Source organism: Neolamprologus brichardi, chromosome 5, assembly GCF_056152115.1.
Source record: "Neolamprologus brichardi isolate AB-2024 chromosome 5, ASM5615211v1, whole genome shotgun sequence".
NCBI classification, from domain to species: domain Eukaryota; kingdom Metazoa; phylum Chordata; class Actinopteri; order Cichliformes; family Cichlidae; genus Neolamprologus; species Neolamprologus brichardi.
In genome coordinates, this window is record NC_142108.1 from 34,873,974 (window position 1) to 34,896,316 (window position 22,343).

General features: G+C 42.9%; 1 protein-coding gene across 1 annotated transcript in view; it reads right to left on the reverse strand.

Moving 5' to 3' along the window:
- pcbp4 (poly(rC) binding protein 4) overlaps window positions 1-22,343 on the reverse strand; it is a 197,838-nt gene that overhangs the window by 77,752 nt on the left and 97,743 nt on the right. Inside the window, exons 3-5 of the mRNA XM_087841137.1 lie at window positions 10,966-11,283; window positions 8,893-8,916; window positions 7,803-7,835 (exon numbers count right to left, since the gene is read on the reverse strand). Of these exons, the coding sequence (XP_087697263.1) occupies window positions 7,803-7,835; window positions 8,893-8,916; window positions 10,966-11,103 (195 nt within the window). The 5' untranslated portion in view covers window positions 11,104-11,283. The remainder of the gene's footprint in view (window positions 1-7,802; window positions 7,836-8,892; window positions 8,917-10,965; window positions 11,284-22,343) is intronic.

Genomic DNA, 22,343 nt, shown 5'->3' on the forward strand with positions numbered 1-22,343 from the left:
GTGCCGAGTGGGAAACAGGCCAGACTTTGATTTAAACGCACTAAACAGCGCAGGTGCAGACTCTTAAGAGGAGACCTATCACCACGGTAACCATGAAAACTTTGAAACAAGTGGCAACTGTTGTAACCGACCAGTGTTGTTACTGTAACAAATATATTGTCAGTGCGCCCCAGGGTGGCTGTGGCTACAATGTAGCTGCCATCACCAGTGTGTGAATGTGTGTGTGGATGGGTGGATGACTGGCCCAGTGGGCTCTGTGTGGAGCTGGGTACGACCTCCCACAGCCTGTTAGGTTAATTATTGATTCTACAGCGAGGAGGCCCACAGGCGTGTTTGTCTGCGATGGACTGTTCTTCTGTCCAGGCTCGACCCGCCTCTCCTCCTCACAAACAGCTGGCCAGCTGTTGTTTTCTCAGGACCTTTGGATCAGACCTGCTTTGTACAGGAGCATCAGGTTGGACGCTGCAGTAAAACAGTCATCTCTCCACGGCGGCCCCAGTTGGCACCGTCTGTGTGAAGATCGTGGAACGAAGCTCAGACTCGTCTACTCATCGACTCTGACAGCAGCAATCTTCAGTAACGAGCGAGAAGCAGCAGCACAAGACTGACAGCTGCCATCTTTCTGCGAACGTGCACGTGTCAGAAACATGAGGCTCTTCCACGCCGTCGTCTTCCACGCCGTCGTCCCTTCTGTACTTGCTTTACTGTCTTGCACTGATTTGCATGAACTGAGAAAAGAAGTTTCACGTCAAGCTGCCCTGCGCGGCGCCTGCGTCTGTGATGAAGTGCCGTTTGCTTCATCACGTGCTGCTGCTTTGGGTGAAAGTGTGTGAGTGTGCATTTCATTTAGTGTGTTGTTTATCAGTTAGATCCCCCCCCCCTCACCCTCAGCAGACTGCAGGCTCCTCTCTTTGTTATGAAAATAGAACAAATATTCTCTGGGTGTGAGTGTGTGCTTCTGTGAGTGTGTGCTTCTGTGAGTGTGCACATGCACAGCTATTGGTAATAAAGCAATGATGGAATAATTCTCTCCCACTCTCACACCGTTTATTAGCTCAATAAAAATACATTAGCTGCCGTCTCCCTCTCCTCAGTCTGTTTGTCTCTCACCCACCTCCATCCTTATATCCTCAGCCCCTTCTCCCCCTCCTCCAAGATTGCCCCCTCCACCCGTTATCCTCTTTCATCCGTCTCCCTTTCTTTTATCCTTTCATCTAATCAGCATCGGGATTTATCGATACCTCCTCCTCTCCATCCATCACATCGGTATCCTCCTGCTTAACCCCGATCCTATCAGTTACCCTCTCTAACCTCCCTTTGGCCTCTTTATCTTTTCCTTCGTCCCTCCTTTGTTCCCTCTCTCTATCAAAATGTAGCTGAGCTGTTTGAGTTTCCCTGAGTGAGACATTATGACTTACAGCTAATCGCAGCTGCAGCTCCACATTTAATGGACAGGCAGGATGTTGGTGTTTCTCATCTTCACCAGAATCCAAAGAAAACAGCCATTAGCATCACCGGCGTACCTGCCCAGTCTATTAGCCACATGCTACATTGGTGTTTTGGCATCACAGGTTTCCTGTTAGAAGCTTTTTCATTTTGGTGTAACCCTAACCTGTGCATGAACTACCAATGACCTCACTGATATTAGAGTTTAAACCCAACTCTTTATGTTGAGGAAAGAAAAGCATCTTTCTTAATCACAATATTTCCCAGTGTGTGTTCGTTAGGTTGATTATTTTTTGTCCCCTGACAAATTAGTAGAACTAAAACTCCTGATAGCTTCATAGGGTTTAATATAACAATGTTACAAATGCCCTGGTCATAAAGTGAAATGAGCACACTTTACACCACAAACCAAACAAATTACCACAGTGAAAGCTGCTTCATTCTCTCACAGACCCTCTTTTGGTTTATCTTCATCTCTAACCTTCATCAGAGCAGCTGATCCCGTCACAGGAACCAGGAGAGCTGAACGTTCCTTAAATCTTTACACCAGCTTCCTCTGAATGTAAGAACTGAAAAACCGATGAGCTGCTGCTGGAGTATAACTCAGACTCGTAGGTCGTCAGGAAGCAGTCAGCTGGAGGTACCGTGAGTCAAACACAGATACTCTGAAAGGTCCGATTAACTGATTGGTTTATTTTTTGATACGGGGTTAACAAAACTGAAAGTTAAAAAATAAACTGAAATGAAAAGAGATGCTATGAGATATGTTTTCTAGTGCTTTCTCACATCTCAGACGAGGAGGAATACGAGTCAACTTGTAAACTGACAACTTTGCCTTCATGTTCAGGTCACAGAGAAACTGGGGAGTGATGAGCTTACTGGTGGCGCTGACATATCCGAGGGAGATGAGGGGGATTCTGCAGCTTAAAAACATCAGCAGTGCGGCACAAAGGTGTGCATGAACCTCAAGCTGATTTGAATTCTTTATTAAATGAATGCGACCTCAGACCTCTCTGTGCACGTGCCACAACAGAACTAACATACACGAGCACGTTCAAGGAGATAAAAATAAAATATTATAGTGGCAGAAACTGAAGGAAGCATCTCCACTGAAGCTAAATCACACACACCTTTGAACGTGCACGTTCTCCCACTAGTGGGAATCTGGGCTGTCATTATCTTCCAGATCTTTCTATTTTTATTTTTTCACCTTTCCACCCATCTTCCTCTCCCCTCTCCATCTCCTCCCCCTCCAGTCATAATAAGTGCAGCAGTGCGCCGTCTTGCTGTTGCAGCGTGGGACGGCTGTCTTCATTACTCTTCATTTGGAGCAGAGGAAGGATGGACGGCCGTGTCATTCAACCGGATTAGTCTGCTCTGTTCTGCTTTATTAGGGAGGCACGCTCGCAGCATGTGAGCATCTGTGTGTGATAAAGGACAGGCTGTGTGTGCTCGTGCGTTTGCATGCATGTCGAGGTATGTGTATGTTTGTGTGTGAAGCCGCGATGAAGAGCAGCAGCCTGACATGAATGCTTTCACTGACATGATGAAAAGGGACTTCTTGCAGGCAGAGTCGTCTCCGTCTGTGCCAGAAAGCTCGTCACACACACGGCGTTGTGTAAAAATGTAGCCTTGATACAGGAGATCTCATACAGACTTCATCAGCACAAATGCACAACGGGCTGAGTGTTTGTGATCTGTCAGTTTGCAGATACACTGAGAGTGAGGCAGCCGGTCAGGCAGTGAAAAAGAGTAATGTGAGGAAAACAGAGCTCGAATCCAGCCCAACTCTGTGTGGTTTGTCCTTGAGAGGCAAATATGGATATAAATATTCATGCTTTCTCTTCCACCTTCAGACAGAAATGCTCCAGAACAACAATCAGATTTCTTTTCTCTTCATCTGCATCACTTCTCTGTCTTTTGTCCTTCAATCTTTCTCAAATTAGGGGTCATCTGGAATTTTGGTCTTTTTTAAGTTTTCCATTTGAATTTGAACTTTCATTTGTTGCTTAAATGCTGTTTTATTTTCACTTTGAGTACTTTTATTTTGAAAGGTTTCTCTAGGGCAGGGCTCTCCATGTTACTGCTGTTACACCTTTAACAGGTGATGCATGTTGGCAGTCCTGAACATCTGTATTGTCATTAGAGCTGCCACAAACCATTATTTTGATAGTCGACTAGTCACCGATTATTTTTGCGATTAGTCGACTAATCAGATCATCATCCATTGAATGTAAAACGTACAGCTTACTGCACCAGCAGCATCTGCTCTTATATAACTATCATTAGCTTACAGCTCTAAGTGTTTAAGGTCTGTGCTAACTAAAAATAAAGACAAGATGATAGTTTCTTACATTTTAATGAAATTTGCAGATTGTTTCGGTGAAGTTTAATAAACTCCTTGCTATCTAAAATATAACAGGACACCGGAGTAAATTCTCCAGCATCTCATACTTCTGATAATCAGCTGTCTGCTTGACGTTTATTCAGCTGTGTAAAAACTATAACTTTAATCTCAGCCAAACCGATTTACTCAGGAACAAATAAAATACTAAAAAAAGCCAAACAATAACATTTTTAAGTTATCTAAGTGACTTATATATCATGTTTAACCTGAGTAGCGAAAGACGGCGGTGGGTTTGAAAACAATTTGCCGGGAGTCCGGTGTTCTCACGGCTCTAGTGAGCCTAGCCCCCGGCTAGCTATCGAGCTAGTGGCTAACAGACGTCTCCGAAAACGTCGGAGCGCTTTTGAAAATATGTGGTGTCTTGATAAACTGAGCAGATATTTGAGGTTTACACAGCTACATTCTCGCCTGAAAATATGTTAAACGTTTATTTTGTGACCCAGAAAGAATAATAAGAGTAATATTAAAACTAACTAGCTGCCGCCATTGTTGGAAACTGAGCTGGGCTGCGCTATGAATTCTGGGACACAGCTGCTTCTTCTTCTTTGGGGTTTAACGGCAGCTGGCATCCTTGTACATGCAGTGCTGCCATCTTCTGTTTCAGTCCGTTATTACACTCTTAAATCCTACTACTTATTCCTGCGTCTTTTGTGATCTTACAGCTTCAAACGATGCGTCGACTATTAAATCTTACATTAATCGTGACTAGTCGACTAATCGTGGCAGCCCTAATTGTCATTAGTAGTGATTCATCTTTGCACACGTATGAAAAGAATGAATCTAACATGCAGGTCTTTGGAAAAAAGACGATTTGAATCCCAAACCTTCTAACCGCTGCACCATCGTGTCAACAGTATAAATATACACAGACATACTGGACCTGGTCTTCTCCATTAAGTTAAAAGAGTGAAGGAGCTGTGTTTCTGTCATTGAGCACAGTGTGATTGATCTTCTTATAGAGTGCCCACGTTTGGATCCAGTTTCTACAAAGTGTTTTGTAACGACACACACTGGCCCCTTTAGAGACTCCCGACTCTCTTCAGTCTGAGTGAGGCTCTGTTTGCTCTCCTCCTTTTCCTCTGATGCCACGTTTCCCACAAGAATCATTAGTCAGCATTGATCTGCCAGAAACTCCAGGCACAGCCGCATTTCAGCCATATTTGGCTGCAGGTTGTTTCAGCCGATCAGTCAGTCAAACTCACATTAGTGTTGTCTGAGCACTGCTCAACTCGAGCGAGTGTGACCTTTGTACAGAGTTAACATGGTAAATGCCACTAATGTGCTTCAGGCTGCTGCGTGTTGTATTTCTACTCTGCTCTCTGGTTTTTGCATCATCTAAAAAAGAAAATATATCTGTAATTAATTACAAAGCCGAGTATCCATTCTGGGGCATGTTGAGGATCAGCACCATGGACAGAGCATCTCCTGCAGCATGAGATCATCACTTTCTCCTGCTCTTACTCATTATTAGACCAAACACCGCCCAACACTTGTGTTTGCCTCAAAACATTCATCCTTTTCCTCAGAATGAAGCCTATAATTGTCCTGTATATATCTCTAAAGGAACAGCTGTTAGTTTCTTTATCTAACAGAAACTTCATGATGTAATTCAATTGTTATATTAGGGATGATGACAGATTAAACAAAAAGCAATCGTCCATCCATGTCCAGGATGCAGAGTCAGAACTGCCCAGACCTCCCACTTCCTGGCCTTCTACTTCAGCTCCTCTGGGAGGCGCTCTCCAAAAAATATTATCATATGCCTGTTTTGCATAAAATAATTTTCATCATCTCTTTTTCGCCTAAATTCACATTTTACTTTTGTGACATTTCACAAGTTAACTTAAAATCCCCCGACACGTAAATGAAAACTCCGCCCCCCCCTCCTGCTCCCTCCCCTGTTTCTCGTCTTGATTCATGTGCCGTCATCTTCAAACCATTTCTCCTAACTCACACTTTTCTAAAGTCGTTTCTCCCTCCAGAACAGGTTTGCGGGTTAATATTTTACATTTTTCCAGACAAGCAGGCGACTGACTGAGTTCATGTAGACTCGTTAAACTCCAGAAACATATTGTCGAAAAACACCGCAAGGTGTTGTGTGACCTAATTTGAAGCTCATTCTGTCGTTAAAGAAAATCTCAGTGTGATCATTGCTCACATATTTCAGTCTGCTGCTGATGAACCGACAGAGAAGCTTTTATTTTGTAGGGACTCGGGAGAGCTGTTCAACACGACGGTGACGGGACATAAAAACTCATCCTTGTTTCTCCAGTGTAATGTATGAGGCAGTTTTTTAATGCACACACACACACACACTCTACTCGTGCCTATGGTACGACAACTTTTCTCCGTGCACACTTTGCCACACACACACACACACGTGTGTATTTATATCCTTGTGGGGACATCTAATTGACATAATGCTCTCCCTAGCCCCTTACCCTAAACCTAACCATAACCTGTAACCCTGACACTAAAACCACATTTATAGTCTCCAAAATGCCTTCAAGCTTGTGGGGACCTGGGATAAGGGCTGTTGGTCCCCATAACTATAGTAAACTTCCATTTTCGGTCCCCACAAAGCTATGAATCCACGCTCACACAGGCACTTCTCTCCGAGTCTTGTTTGCTCACGGATCATCTTCACAGCATCTCTCCTAGGAGGATCTTGGCATCTTTGTTCACTTATATAAAACCTGTCTGCTGTTGAATACATTAAGCCACTGATAGGGCCGTGTTCTGTTTTCAGCGAGATGAATGTGGAGCATTTGAACTTATAGATCCGTGTTTAAGTATTCATACAGCTGCTGTAAGTGACCTGATTGCAAATGAAGCCAGGAGAGGTAAGAGAAAGCAGACAGCAAGGAGAGGCAACAAATTAGACGGCTCTCACGCTGGGCGCTGCTGGGATTCAGGTTTTGTCTTTATGTGAAATATGAGTTCAGTTCTTCTCACTGCGAGTCATCCTGTCAACTTAAAGGTTCAGTGTCAGATAATGCTGTTTGTGCCTCAGCGCACCAACATCAGAGAGATTATGGTGCGACTCTACAGATCTAGAGTCTGTCAGAGTTCAGAGGCGCTGCTGTCAGAGCGCCACGGTTCACGGCTGTTTGGACCTTTTTGTTTTGCTTTCGTCCAGCTTCGGTTTAATCACCACAAACAACTTTGTTAGATTTGGTGGATGCACTTCTTCACCGTCTGCACCCCCACCGAGACACACCAACAGCTTTGAGAATAAAGCATCATTTCATGTGTTGGGAATGGGAACGTTCCACCACCAGACTGGAGCGCCGTCCCGTCAGTTTCCCACAATGCTCAGCTGCTGAAGAAGCTACTATAGCATCTTTCCTGCACAATATAAAGCACCATGAGGCAACTGTTGTTCTGATTTGCAGTTATATAAATACAACTGAATTGAAAACACAGTAAAACACTGACTGGTTTCACACATTGAACAAAGTCTTGCATCAGCATTGCACCAGGAAGCTGTTGTTCCTGAAGTTTGAACCACTGAGCTTCTGATTTGCAGATGCTGCCGACAGATTCTGATTGGCGCGATCCAGCGTCCTCGTCTCGGTTCCCCTCTTATCTCACGCTCGACGTCTCCTCGGACAGACAGGAAGCCAGAGAGGTCCGATGCCAGGGGAACTCCTCCCCTGTACACTCGCTATCATTTTAAAGACTTTCGACAGCAAAGAGCAGCTAAACGTGCAAACTGCAACATCACAGGAGGACGCCAGAAATGCTCACAGCTGTGGTGAAGATGAAAGCCCCTTTTTATTGTATTTACAGTAAAGTCTGAGCAGTCGGAGCCCTGACAGGATATAATCATGACTCCTTATTTCTCACAGTCAGGCTGCAGTTAGCAGGAGCTGCTGTGGGTTAACGGGAGACAGAGGAGGATGACAGAAGAATGAACATGTGTGATGGGAGATGAGGTCAATCTTACCTCTTCTCGTATTCTCTTCACCGTTTCTCCTTTCTGTGGAAAGACACAGGAAGTACAGTCATCTCCGAGTGTACCGAGTCCTTAATGAAGATGTATTAGACAAGTATCTGAGCAGGTTTCGAACACAAACACGATCAAATACACACAAGATCATTTCCCAGTGTTTTTAAAGTCACGTGTGAGGAATAAGCTGCTGTTACTGAAAGAGTGACTGAAACATCCAGGTGAGGAAAACGAATCAGCGACGCTCGCTGCCTACTAATCAACCGCCGGCGGGATGCCCCCGGGCAGCTTCACTGGTGGAGCTGCTCGGCGAGCTCGGCGGCTAACAGGTATGACAGTGCGATGCTGTGAGTGTGACACACGCTCGGGAAAAACACCGGCGCGATAAACAAACGGGGCTAACACGGATCATATCTGCACTCTGAGCTGCGTAACATTTATCTCTGCTGACGCGCGTCCTGATTGGCCGAGCCTGCCCAAACCAGTCAGCCTGGCAGGCTTGTTTATGCTAGCAGAAGCCCCGCAGAGCAGCTCCTGCACCGTGACTACAGGACGATCCAACTGCAACCATCATGTAATTTAATGCCATCTTTGTGTCACAGTTAATAGGCCGCATACTGGAAGTGACTGGCTGGGTGGGGGGGTGAAGGGTATCAGCGGTTAGCGAATGTGCCGCGGGAGCCGGCGGTCATTATCGCGCCTCGCTCAGCTGTGATATACTTGGATAAAAATCCTACTGGGCTTTATTTAACACGTCCACGCTTAAACGGACTCGCTCCCCCTGAGAGCGGCGCCTTTTCAGGAAGTACAGACTCGAATGACACGGCCTGACTGGAAGCGTTACGCACTGTTAATGCACATTTCACGGCAATATCATGTAGAAGGATTACGCCCAATGTTATCACGACAGGCGTGCAAATGTCAGAAAACTAAAGCCTGAAGTTGATGTTGGTTTTAGAGGATTTTTAATGTTTAATAAAGTTCATTTTAATGACTTTTTCACAGATTGAGTGATTTTTACTTCCTGGCAGATCAGATTTTTTCATACTGGGCAACACAATGAGCAGAGAGGGGAACGTTAGCTCACCTTTCCGATGATGCTTCCTACTTCCTGCAGAGAAAAAAACAAAACACAAACAAGAAAATCATCATCCTCAAATTTAAAAACAAACAGACTCGTGTAGCCAATCAAAGTTCACGTTTTGAACATGCATACCTGCTTCAGGTGCAGCAGCATGACAGCGCTGAGATGTTTATGCACCAACATTTAATCGTGTTGACATTTTCATTTTCATAAAACGCGAAGCTTCTTTTTCTTTTGTGTCACCAGCTTCACATCGTTTACATAACACGAGCTCCAATAACACGAGTTATGAACGTTTGGGACAACAAGAGCCACGTGAAAGCAACCGTGTTCTCAGCAAGTGTGGACGAGACATTTTAAAGAGTATAGAAGGTTTGGTAATCGTGGACTGTTCTTCCTGAGGAACACGGGACGTCTGGACGAGAGGAACGCTCTCAGGTTTCTGTGCTTTCTAAAACATGGAGTCCAGGAACACAGAGCAACTTCTGCGATCTGATGATTGACGTTATAAAACCTTTGTTCATTCTGCCGTGTTGAATAGTGAACTTCAGGGAAACTTGGTGACTTCGGACAAGCTCACTACTTCCTGTTTCTCCACGGCCGGGAGAAAAGACTTGACCTGGCCAGACAATTATGGTTTCCCTTTTCTCCAAATTCAGTTGTAGTTACTCAACCTGCTGGTTTAAAGATCTGTGAAGTGTTTTAACCCTTTAAGACCTACCATAGAACCAAGTCCACCAGAGCTTATATTATATGTTTACATGCTGTGGAGCCATTTTTGGGAGCATTTCAAGTTGCTATACATCAATACAACCATTACAGCCCAGATTTTAATAATATGTATGAATTAAGTGCATAGTGATTACATAAATTGCAAAAAAGTGCAATAAACTACAAAATAATTGAAAATCGTTTTTGTTTTTTAACATATATTTCTAGTTAGAGAAATTTAAGAGGCTTATCCCTCAAAACTGTAAATACAAAAAAGTTGCACAAAATAGTTTCCCACCACAGGAAATTTATTTTGAGTGTCTTCATAGTTTTATTTTTGAAATACACCAATTTTTATATACTGCAGGAAAAACGAAAATAAATATTATAATGCAAATTTGCAAAAAAGCAGCATATGCATCAAAATGAACTATTTCCAGCAGTGCAATATGAGTCCTAAGCATCCCAGAAACCACACAGAAAGTCATAAAGTCAAACATAACTTTTAAAAACACCAGTATAGGCTCATGAGGCCCTGATGGTAAAAAACTACATTTCCGCGAAAATGACGTCACTTCCGGTTTCGGGCAGGTCATGGCGGACATGCGATAGTTCGCGCTGACGTCTAATCCAATGTAGGAAGTGTTATGAACAGCTGATCGGATCAGCAAAGCGTGTTTCTGGAATATTATGATTTTGTTGCTGCAAGTGCTTTTTATGCAGTTTTTGCAAAGTTATATGTGGAAGGAAACTGTGACCGAGGACAAGCTGATGGCATAAGATGGAAGTACAACTCCTCCGGTTTCATATGCAAAAAAAATTATTGCGCTAGCTCACGTGGTTGCAGAGCTACCGGGATTTAAAAGTAGTTACGCAAAACAGAGCGTGGTGCTCTGACCGGCTTTAAAGGGTTAATTTGATTGAGCTGCATGCTTTGCCCCTTCTTAAAGGCTTAAATAAATATCTTGAATGGATTTAAAAACAAAACTGTGGAAACTGGCTTTTGACTTCTTCATGTGCAGCACGGTCAATTCCACCATCAGGCCTTTCTGTGTGGAGTTTGCATGTTCTCCCCGTGTCTCTCAGCTCTGTGAGTGTGTGGGTAACCGTGCTGGCCTCGTCCTCACCTGATCCTGGTTCCCCAGAAAATAATATTCTGTTTATTATGTTGGCAGTTTTTTCTCTATAAGTTAAACTTGGGAACCTTTTAAAGTTCCTGAATCATTTCCATCTGAGATGTTATTATAATGTAATTACTTTTCAGTATTTATTGATGTCATGTTCTTGTCTCTGGCTGCTGGCGGCACAATAACCTGCGATGTCCTTTATTTCTCTCTAATTAACATGAATAACAGCCTCGCTCACCTTTCCGTGCATGAGGAGGCGCAGTGTGAGCGTGACTCCCATGGCGCCGTCTCCAAACTCCTGTTCACAGCTCATGGTAGAGGAGGTGGTGGTGTGGTGGGTGAAGGTGTGGGTGGACTCTGCTGCTGGGAGACGCATGAAGGTCTGAGGCCCCGAGGCGTATGGAGCTCTACAGAACACCACAGAGAACCCTTTGGAGAACCCGGAAAGGAACCCTCAGAGAGCCCTGGAGCTGCGAGAGGGGGAAGGGGAGGTCGCGGTTTGGGGCTGTACGGGCGGAGCTGGCGTCGGGGGTGGGATCTATCCTTACTCCGGTTTCTGTGGAAAGAAAGACAAGAAAGTGTTTGAGTTTGTGACGTTTCTAATGTCTGTATTTAGACGCGATGAGCCTAAAACCAGCATGTTGGGATCATTCTGCGCGTTTTTGTAAGCCTCTTATAATCAGTGTTTGCTGAGAACAGCCTTTATTGACTTCTTATTATTCTCTCACTCCGATCACTGCATCCAGAGCGTCTTACTAAACAGAGCGCAACAGGAAACGAGTCATTTCAGCGTGTAAGAGCTGCTGTAATGGCTGTTGATAGATATGAGTCAGCAGCTGCAGATTCAGAAATTCTGAGAAAACCACACAACAACGAAGGGAGCCTAAGACCATGCAGCACTGTGTTAAACAGGGTTTCCTCGAGAGGCTTCAAACTGAACTTCTTTGTCATTTCAGGCACATTTTTAACCCCGAATCCTGTTTTTAAAGCAATGTCCACAGATGTAGGAAAACCCTAAAATAGGGGGATGAATCGTGGCGTTTCTCTTCTCCGTGCTTAATTTGGCTCAGGTGCTGGACGCTCCACATCAACTTGTTTGGTCCCTACAACAGATTATCCATCTGATCCTCCTCTATGACCAACCCTCTGCACGCCCTGCTGCATGCTGATGTCCACATCTACTACTGACACAGCACTGGATCAGCTGAGTTAGTGCACAGCAATACTATATCAATGCAACATCCATATTTTATTACATAAATTAAAACTATGAACAACAGGGCTCCATCCTGAGATAAGGTTAGCCGAGCAAACTTACACCAACCAGGATCAGTCACAAACAACCCAACGCTGCACACACTCGGCTTTACTAAACTACCGCTTTACTCAGAATACTAGAGGTGGGAATCACCATACATCCCACGATACGATATTATCACAATACTTAACACACGATACGATATTATTGCAATTTTTTTTAAATATTTTGCGATATTCAGATTCTGTACATAAAGGTAAACTTTATCAATATTCATTTTCTCTAATATCAAAGTCTCACACTCAGTCTTTCTCTCATTTCAGTTTGATTGTTGACAAACTGAACGGTTTGTATTACAGTCTAGTCCAACTTAACTGAATCAACCATCTGGTACAATTATAGCTATTCTGAACTATGCAGTTTATGAAAACTATGCAGCCCCTTCAGCAACTGAAGAATTTGAAAGTAAATTAAAACAAAATATAATTTTACATTAAATAAAAAAGTTTTAAACTTAATTAAAATAAAACATGTCTTAAATTAAAATAAGTAAACTGTCATGTTTATTGCTGCCAAAAACAAGTTAAACACATTTGGACAGTGAAGGAATGTCAGGATTCTTGCTCAGAAAAAGGATCAACATGCTCTGAAGTCAGAGCACAAAAACCTTTTTGTAACAAAATATCGATTTCTGCTGTCCCTGTATCCATACATTATTAGCAAACAAAATATCACAATGCTACACAGTATCCATTTTTCCCCACCCCTACAGAATATCCTGATGGCTCAGTCACATGGGTAAGAACAGGACAGGCCTCCCTGCATCGACACAAAGGTCTTTCACATTCTGCAGCTCGTCACGACTGGAGGGTGTTGAACACTCATGACTTTTCACTGCAAGGCGACTGCACAGGTTCTTCTTTCTTCTTTGTTGGACTGACTACAGTCACTCGAACATTTGTGAACAACTGCCGTCTAATTTATAAATGCAGACATATTTCCTCATATCAAGAGTCAGTCAATGAGCAAAACTCGAGGGTCCCAGCTCAGCTGGCAGGTTCTGGTTATATTCCTACAGAACAGATGTGTCGCTGAGACCAAACAGAATATTTAAACGTGAATTTCTGTCTTTGTAATGTCCGTTTGCATTAAAAGAATCTGAAGTGAGACAATTCTGTCAACATCTGTTTTATCCAATAATCTAAATTTAACTTTGACATAATTTGCAGATAAACAGTCAACATTTACCACCTTAAAACGTCCTTTTATTGACCTCGTTATGCTGACCAGTACTTTTACAGAATAATTTAACTATTTATATTAGTAACTGATGATAAAGGTTGCTGTAAAAATTATGGACCGATCCGATATTACGTATCGGTATCGGTCCAATACTGACCCAAATTACTGGATCGGATATCAGCGAAAAATAAAAAATGTAATCCGATCCATTAAATATCAAAAAAGCACCTCACAAAACTTGCTACACGGCGTAACTCGGCTCATAACCGTAGCACGTTGCAGCAGTGTGGTCACATGATAGAGCGGCTGTGTGTGTTTGTAGCCTCAAACCAGCATTTCATCTCCGAGGAAGTTTTCCCAGAGAGAAGTAAAGCAAGTGTGTAAGTTCATCTCTGAATGTTTGTAAAGCATTCCCGCGTTAAACTTAACAACCGATATATGGAGCGACTGCCTCTCTCTCTCTCTCTCTCTCTCTCTCTCTCCTGCTGCTACTTCAATCATAAACTGATCAATGATCAGCTGATCGTCTCTCTTGTTTGTTTTTGTCTCACTTTGCACCAGAAAGAGGAAACCAGCGGCTGAACAACAGCAGCACGTTTAAGCTTGATCAGCTGTTGTTAGAATTTATTTAATATTATTTCTACACCAGGATCTTTTTCTACAGCTGACAACTGTGCAGGGGCGGAGCTAGCAAAGTTTAGCCAGGGGGGCCGATAGGGCATGAACAGGGAAAAGGGGGCACAAAGACATACTTTTCTTTCTTATTCTCATTTAAAATGTCGAGCTTTTAATAAATAATTATCTGAATCTTACACCCAAAGTTTTAATCTGATGTAAAATGTATAGAAGTCCATTACTGTATATAGTAACTGTTAAGTCTAATATACCCTAGTAAGCTGTAGTACTTTTTCCTTTGGGAACCACCTGTGCAGTCTGCAATTCTGTTGAAGAAAGATGTTGAATCTATTTAATTATTCTTGAAAAATAATTTATTTTTGTGCATTTTCCCCCTGTATCAAATTAAATTTGATTACATCAATTAAGCATCATGAGGAAGAGGGTGGTTCCCTATTTTTTTTTTGCTGGGAGTTTGCAACCCTATTAGTTAGGTTGCTTAATATTTCTGCTAAGTACTCTTTAAAATATCAGAATAGGGAGGATGGAGCAGGTTTACGTTTATTAGAGTGATCAGTGTTGCTGAACTATGACATATTTTGGGTGCAGTGTATTTTTTACATACAGGTATAACAGAATAGCTTTAGTGTTGTTATTTCTTTAAACTTGAGTATGAACTTATACAAAATGCAGCAAGATATTAAAAAAACAGTTTGATTGATTAAAAAACACACTATATCGGATTCATATCGGTATCGGCAGATATCCAAATTTATGATATCAGTATTGGACATAAAAAAGTGGTATCGTGCCATCTCTAGTAAAAATTACAGTAGGTTGCAGTATTAAAAGTCAAGGTCAGAGTGTGAGAGCAGCGACTTTAAATCTTCCAACGAACGCTGTTACGCTCAAGCTGTCGGAGCACAGCGCCGAGCGTGGCTCTGCACGAACGCAGTCTCCGTGCTGTAAACCAGCAGCGCTCTTGGCCCTGCAGCCACGAGGCCAACAAGGCGTTTCACCGACTCCACATCCTCAGCAGCGCGGCGGGAGCGAGCCGGCTCCGGTGCCGTGCGAAGTGTGGAAATTAACATAATTTCTCAAGTGTCAGAAGCTAGTCAACAAGTCTGTGCTGTAATTTAAAAATTAATTGGGAATTCTGTTTAAAAAAAAAAGCTTAGGGGGCTGAATTAAATAAGCTTCTGGCCGTGGAAGCGCCACTCAAGCGTGATGATATTTAAGCGTTTCCTTTTCACACAAAACTGAAAGGAAAACAGAGAAAGAGAGACGTCCTCCTCTCCTGCATTCACCTTGTTGTACACAGATACGCAACTATGCGTGCTGCACACATGACTGCATGTACACATGACTGCATGTACACGCTGCACTTTGATCATTTTTGAGTAAACATGTATGTTTTTTTTTTAGCAGATTTTGCTGTTTGTGCACACACACACACACACACACACACACACACTCAGGCATCTGTCACTATGCCAACCAGCACTGTAGGTAACCCGAGGTATGCAGACGAATAAAAAGGTGCGTATAAATGATCGGCATATGTGTGTGTGCATGTGCGTGTGCATGTGCGTGTGCCGATGGCTCGGTGTGCAGTTTTAAATGTGTTTCTATGCAAACGGCGAGCCTCACGTCTCCATCTGCACGTCTGCATCTCCCACTCTCATAAAAAATACACACTCTGAGCCAAAGTAGGTCACAAATGTAATGCAGGCTGTTTGGCATGCAAGGCAAGCAGCATCTCATGACAATGCAACACACACGCACACACACACACACACGAGAAACAAATCAGAGGACAGAGGTGCTGAGAGAGAAAACAGAGTTAAAATAGTAGCGAGTGGCAGGAGGAGGTGGGGGGAGGGAGAAATGGCAGGAGACGGCTTACACGACCTCCTGGGGAGCGAGAAGAGCGGCTGTCAAAACATCGTTTACACATGAATTCAGTTATTGGCGGCACAGGTCGAGTGTTTGCTTATCTGCACATCCATTAAAACATCTGTGTGCAAATTGTGCGTATTGTTGTGCAGCGTCTCGGATAGGCTGGAGTGTGCAGCTGCATGAGTGCATGCATTTGAGAGGGTGGATTTAGTGGGTTTTTTTCCTCTGAACAGTGTGTGTGTGTGTGTGTGTGTGTGTGTGTGTGTGAGGAAGAGGGAGGGAGATGAAGAACACAGAACATATGAATTATTAAAGTTCTTTCATACCGGGTTAAAACCAGGCCTACCCATCCCCCTCTAAGTCATGTTTGCACACACACACACACACACACACACACACACACACACACTCACACTCGGGGGAATAAGCCATGAATCAGCCATGCATGAGCTCAGAACTGTGTGTATGATTTTACTTGTTTTACTGACATTGTGGGGACGATGGTCACACAGTAACCTTTCAGGGACTCATCTCTGAGTTTAACCGGATGTCCAGGAGGAAAATTGTTCATATTTATTTTCTGCAGCAGAGTATATGCTGCACTTTATCTCCATGAAACCACAGGACACCGAATACACGCATTTCCTTAAATATAGTTCTGGGTGATTCTGTGTAGATGCATTCATTAGGGATGCTACACAGCACGAGGATGTTACGCCTTCATACAGTTTAAAAAATAAGTGTCAGTTTAATTCCTTCTCTGCTTTTCTGTTTGTATTTTTATTTATTGATGATCCGTTCATTGGCACCAGCCTGGACTGCAGCAGCTGCCAGAAACAAGCAGTGGCGGTGATGGTCCACACCGCCACACAAACAGATTCTCCAAGCTGCAAACAGGAAGGTGCAAGCAGCAAAGTAGTGACCAGCATCCATGAATGAACTCCTGTGAGCAAAATATCTGCTAGCAAAGCAAGAGAGCACGTACCAGTTTAAACTACTGTCAATGACGCTGACTGGTGTGAAGAATAGCAAAGAAACACATGCAGGCGTAACTACGAAAGAACATTAAACTCCGCCCACAAGAGCTTGTTGGTTTCCACCAAATGTTGTTACATCATTATTATAAATATATAATCAATAAAGACGTAACGACAACGTCAATGCAGCAGAAACATCTAAAAACACAGGAAACATATTTTGGTCCTTTAAGTAGATTCGTGTCTTTTACCTGTAACCCTGTAAATGCAGGACTGTCACATTTACAGCGAGCTACTGCTGCTTTTACTTAAACGGTCCTGTTATCTCCATTTTCAGCATCATAAGAGGAACTCACTCACTGCCAACTTCATCTTTTAACTCCCCGATAGACTCGTTTTATGGGAGCGTATCGTATGAGCTTTAAGGCTACCACACCTGTACGCCAAACGTCTCGCGGCTCACAAACTACAAGTGGAGCCTCTTTGCTCACAGCCAGAGTTGTGAACCCGAAATGATCACGTTTATGAAAATCCATGGCTGTGACGTCACACGTGTATAAAGTGTGAGTCTGAGCGTTTAAACGCCCACACGAGCACGCGGCACTGGAGACACGACAGGAAACAAAGGACTGAACAACGTGTGGATACAACAACTGTCCAAAACAAATAACACTGTGAAAGTAGATCTCTTGGTAAATGTGAACGACAAAATCACACGATTGATGGCGAGGATGATGATGGTCAGTCACACACAGAGACGGACGCATCCTTTTGCACATCCTGTCGTAATGTGAGAGGAGGAAGAAGATTTTCTCTGCTTTCTTCCTCCGTTACACAAACGCAGCCTCCACAGCCGGCGCTCTGCAGTGCTGCTGAACTTTGGCCTTGTTTGTGTTGCAGCTACGATAACTGGAGCTCTGCAATCACAGAGCAAAGTAATAATGTTGATTAGTCCGTTTGTTCCTAAATGCAACAATCGGTCTTTATATGCTTTTCAAGACAAAGAAGCCGGACACAGAAACGGGCCAACAGATTTGTTTGGAAGGACAAACTAAAAGATGGGTGTTTGAAATACAAAAAAAATGTTTACTGCAACTTTAATTGTACTTATATCAGGAAACAAAAGTATTTGCTGTGTGAAACATGTTCAAGTGTGCTGAGGATGTGTTTATACTTTTATATTCGAGATTAACGACTATGTTTCCAAAATAAATCCATTTGTATCCTGATAAACCCACTTTGTTGTTATTACTTAAACATCAACAAATATCAAAACACACAAAACACAAGAGGCAGAGTCATGAAGCCGTTCAAACAGAAAACACATTAACAACAGATTTAAAATGATTACATTTTAAAGGGATTAGTTACTCTAATGGTCGCTGCTGATTGAGCCACTTGAGGGGTTCAGGAATTTAAAGCCAGTTTTCCAGCTTCAGTATTTATGGGATGACTTTGAAGGATGAAGGAAAACCACTTCAGGCTTTTTTGACTTGATCTGCATTAAAAATGTGACTCAAGACGTTTGCAGATTTCTTCTCTCAGCCGATGGATCAGCAGAGATGTGACGCATCAGTTTGATTTCTACTTCACATTATTCAAATTCTCCCAGATATACAAAATGTAATCTCATTACTGAATTGTTATTCACTGGGGAAGTAACTCAAATGCCCGACAGCACAGCCGGAGCCAGAACATTTTCCCTGTGAGCTTTATTTTAGTTGCAAACATAAACTCAGTCATTTTATTAAAAATCAGCTCTGACGGTTCTGCTGGGAAGCACATTATTGAACTTCCTGACCTTTGCCCTCTGTCACGTGAAGACGCGTAAACCCGACCTCTGAGAGCAGCTGCTGTCCATGGTGCTGATTTAAACCTGGATTATTGCTTTTTTAGCTCTGACACAGTGAGATAGAGAGAGAGGCTTGTTTGGGCATGCCATGGTAGTAAAGGTAAAATTAATAATGTTCCCCAGAGCCAATAGGAGATGTTACACCTGTGGAGAAGCCAGTTAAATGCAAATAAATTACTGATTAACTGTGTTTAGAATCAGTTTTATAAAACCCTGAATGGCAGAAAAACATGTTGATCTTGTGGTTTTGCAGGAGTCTGACGTCGTTCGGTGCTGAAATTTCAACAATATTTTCTGTCTTGTCCAATTGTTGCAGAACTTTATGATGTAAAAGGCCTCGAGCAGACTGATGTTGTTGGAGCTATATAAATAAAACTGAACTGAAAGTTCAGGCTGGCGTGAATGCGAGTGAAAATTCAACAAACTTGTCAAAACCAAGCAACAATCTCCTGATGCCAACACAAACGTTTCAATAACTGCAGTTCTTCTAATGCTGGCTCCAAAACAGAGTCGCTCCTCACTAGGGATGGGTACCGGTATCCGGTGCCATGATGGCACCGGTTCTGACATAAACGGTAGTAACCAGACCGAAAAGCAGCGCACATTTCGGTGCTTTTTTTCCTGAGCTGTGATACACTTTAGATTCTAGCTAATCATTTTACGTTTCCGAGGATAGTAGGCGGGTCCAGGTACGTACGTTCTTTTAGAGCAGAGCTACAGATTAAAAATGCCCAAGGCGAAGCGGTCAAAGTCTGGCTGTACTTCACAGCAAAAGATGCAAACTCAGCAGCTGCAACAAGTGCTTTAAGCTGATACTGTGATACTGTCAAAGGAGGAAACACCTCGAATCTGATGAAACACCTGGCGACGCATAGCGTTTTTTTAAAAGCCGAGAAATGCGCCGTATTTGATAGCTTGCTGCGAGACCTCACACCGAGCACATCTACTGCGGGTGTGGTGCCTGTTATCGACCCGGAGTTAGCAACATCCCCCAAAAACCCGAAGAGGAGAGTCCTGGCCCCTAGCCCTGCCAGTGTAGCAGAAATGATGAGGATGATGATGCAGCAGCAGCCGTTCTTCTCTGCGTGAGTAGCTTAATGTTGTTCGTGTGTAAGTTACGTTGAGTAGGCAAACCACGTTATTACATTAATGCATGTAAGGTGAACTAGCAAACATCATCATAGCTACATGCGGCTGTCTTCTTGTTTGATGGCAGATACTCCCTTCACCCTGGACAAAAAGGCTAAAATGACCAAAGAAAAAGTGGAAAACAGTTAAACATGAGAGGTTTTTGGACAAAGTTTGTGTTTTTTCCATTGTTTAAGCTGCTTCCAGCCAAGAGTGATACCATATATGCCCCATAGCTGCAGAAAAGGCTAACATTGTTATCTTTTTACAAAAAAACAGCTGAACATGAGAGGTTTTTGGACCAATTTTGTGTTCTCCATTCTTTAAGCACCGGTTTGAGCACCGTTTAAGCACCGGCACCGTTTCAAAAGTACCGGTTTGGCACCGGTATCGGATAAAACCTAAACGATACCCATCCCTAGTCCTCACACACTCGTGTTTAACTCACCTGCTGCAATTAAAGCTTATAATTAGGGGCGTGGCCTCTGACTAACAGATGGATGGTGATGCAGGCGGTTGTAGCTGCTAGCGGTCTGCTAAGCTTCACCTCAGATGACTGAAGTCCCTGAACTGGACCGTTTGTGCCAACAATATGACTGCTGCGAGGTTCTTTGCATTAAAATCATCCCAGAAGAAGAAGTTTCAGCATTTCTTCGGTTTGTGTGGTGCAGCCACAGAGGTCACAGATGAAGCCAGCTAGCAGTAGTTGATGTGTTGTCAAAATCTGGTCATTTCTGGCTAAAGCAACATGGTGACACTGAGATTTCAAAATATAAACATAAGCCAACAGATAACACTGTTAGCAACATAAATGGAAAAGCTTCAGCACAGATGATTAATGTGAGCTCTGCTTGTTAACTGTTGCCTCGTCTCTCAGTTAAGTTTGGCAGGCTGGTCATATTTTTCTTGGATTGTACAGATTTAATTTGGATGTTGGAAACAAAACCACCATCATCCGTTTTCCCCTTTTTAGAAGAACAAAAACATTTTTTCCAACAAGAACTGGAACAAAGACCATGAGTCTGTCAAATGCCAACAATGAGATTTATCATGACTGCGATCATATTTGTACAACATCTTATACACGTGTAGTGGACTCTTCCCTCTCTGCTGAGTGTGACTGCACTGTTGTTTCAGAACAATACTGCAGATGAAATCCAGGACTTGTCTCTCAAATTACACTCTGATACATCAACACGCTGCCCTCCTTTTCTCCTCCGACTGCTTTCCCACTGGACTCATCAGGCAAAGCCGCCTTTCATATCAGTCTCCAGCACAAGAAAAGGAAATTGTTCCGAAAGAAACAAATAGAGAGAAACAGGAAGTCGACGTGTGCATGCACACACACACACACACACACACACACACACACACACACACACACACACAGAAAAGAAAGAAAAAGTGACGAAAAAGGAGGAAACGGGAAGAAAAGCCCTCAAACAAATCCTGGGGGAGGAAATCAGAGGCAGAACACTCTCAATATGTTTCAGGGACATGAGCTAAATCACTGTATTGAATTTGATTATCAGGTGGGCAGGCCTGATTGGTTCTGGCCAGCAACAACTCATTTCTAAATACTGATTGGATTAAACGCTGAGCTCACAACTCATTCCTTAAAGCTGATTGGATTAAAGCAGCAGCCGGCTGATTTAAATCACATCGTTGGTCAACTGCAACGTCAAGGACGAGCTGCTTGTAAAACCAGAGAAGAGACAGAAAAACTGCCTCTCCCTGACTCACTTCCTCAAACACACACACACTAGGGCTGCCACAAACGATTATTTTGATAGTCGACTAATCAGATCATCATCCATTGGACGTAAAACGTACAGCTTATTGCACCAGCAGCATCTGCTCTTATATAACTATCATTAGCTTACAGCTTTAAGTGTTTAAGGTCTGTGCTAACTAAAAATAAAGACAAGATGATAGTTTATTAAATTTTAATAAAATTTGCAGATTGTTTCGGTGAAGTTTAATAAACTCCTTGCTATCTAAAATATAACAGGACACCGGAGTAAATTCTCCAGCATCTCACACTTCTGATGATCAGCTGTCTGCTTGACGTTTATTCAGCTGTGTAAAAACTATAACTTTAATCTCAGCCAAACCGATTTACTCAGGAACAAATAAAATACTGAAAAAAAGCCAAACAATAACATTTTTAAGTTATCTAAGTGACTTATATATCATGTTTAACCTGAGTAGCGAAAGACGGCGGTGGGTTTGAAAACGATTAGCCGGGAGTCCGGTGTTCTCACGGCTCTAGTTAGCCTAGCCCCCAGCTAGCTATCGAGCTAGTGGCTAACAGACGTCTCCGAAAACGTCGGAGCGCTTTTGAAAATATGTGGTGTCTTGATAAACTGAGCAGATATTTGAGGTTTACACAGCTACATTCTCGCCTGAAAATATGTTAAACGTTTATTTTGTGACCCAGAAAGAATAATAAGAGTAATATTAAAACTAACTAGCTGCCGCCATTGTTGGAAACTGAGCTGGGCTGCGCTATGAATTCTGGGACACAGCTTCTTCTTCTTCTTCGGGGTTTAACGGCAGCTGGCATCCTTGTACATGCAGTGCTGCCATCTTCTGTTTCAGTCCGTTATTACACTCTTAAATCCTACTACTTATTCCTGCGTCTT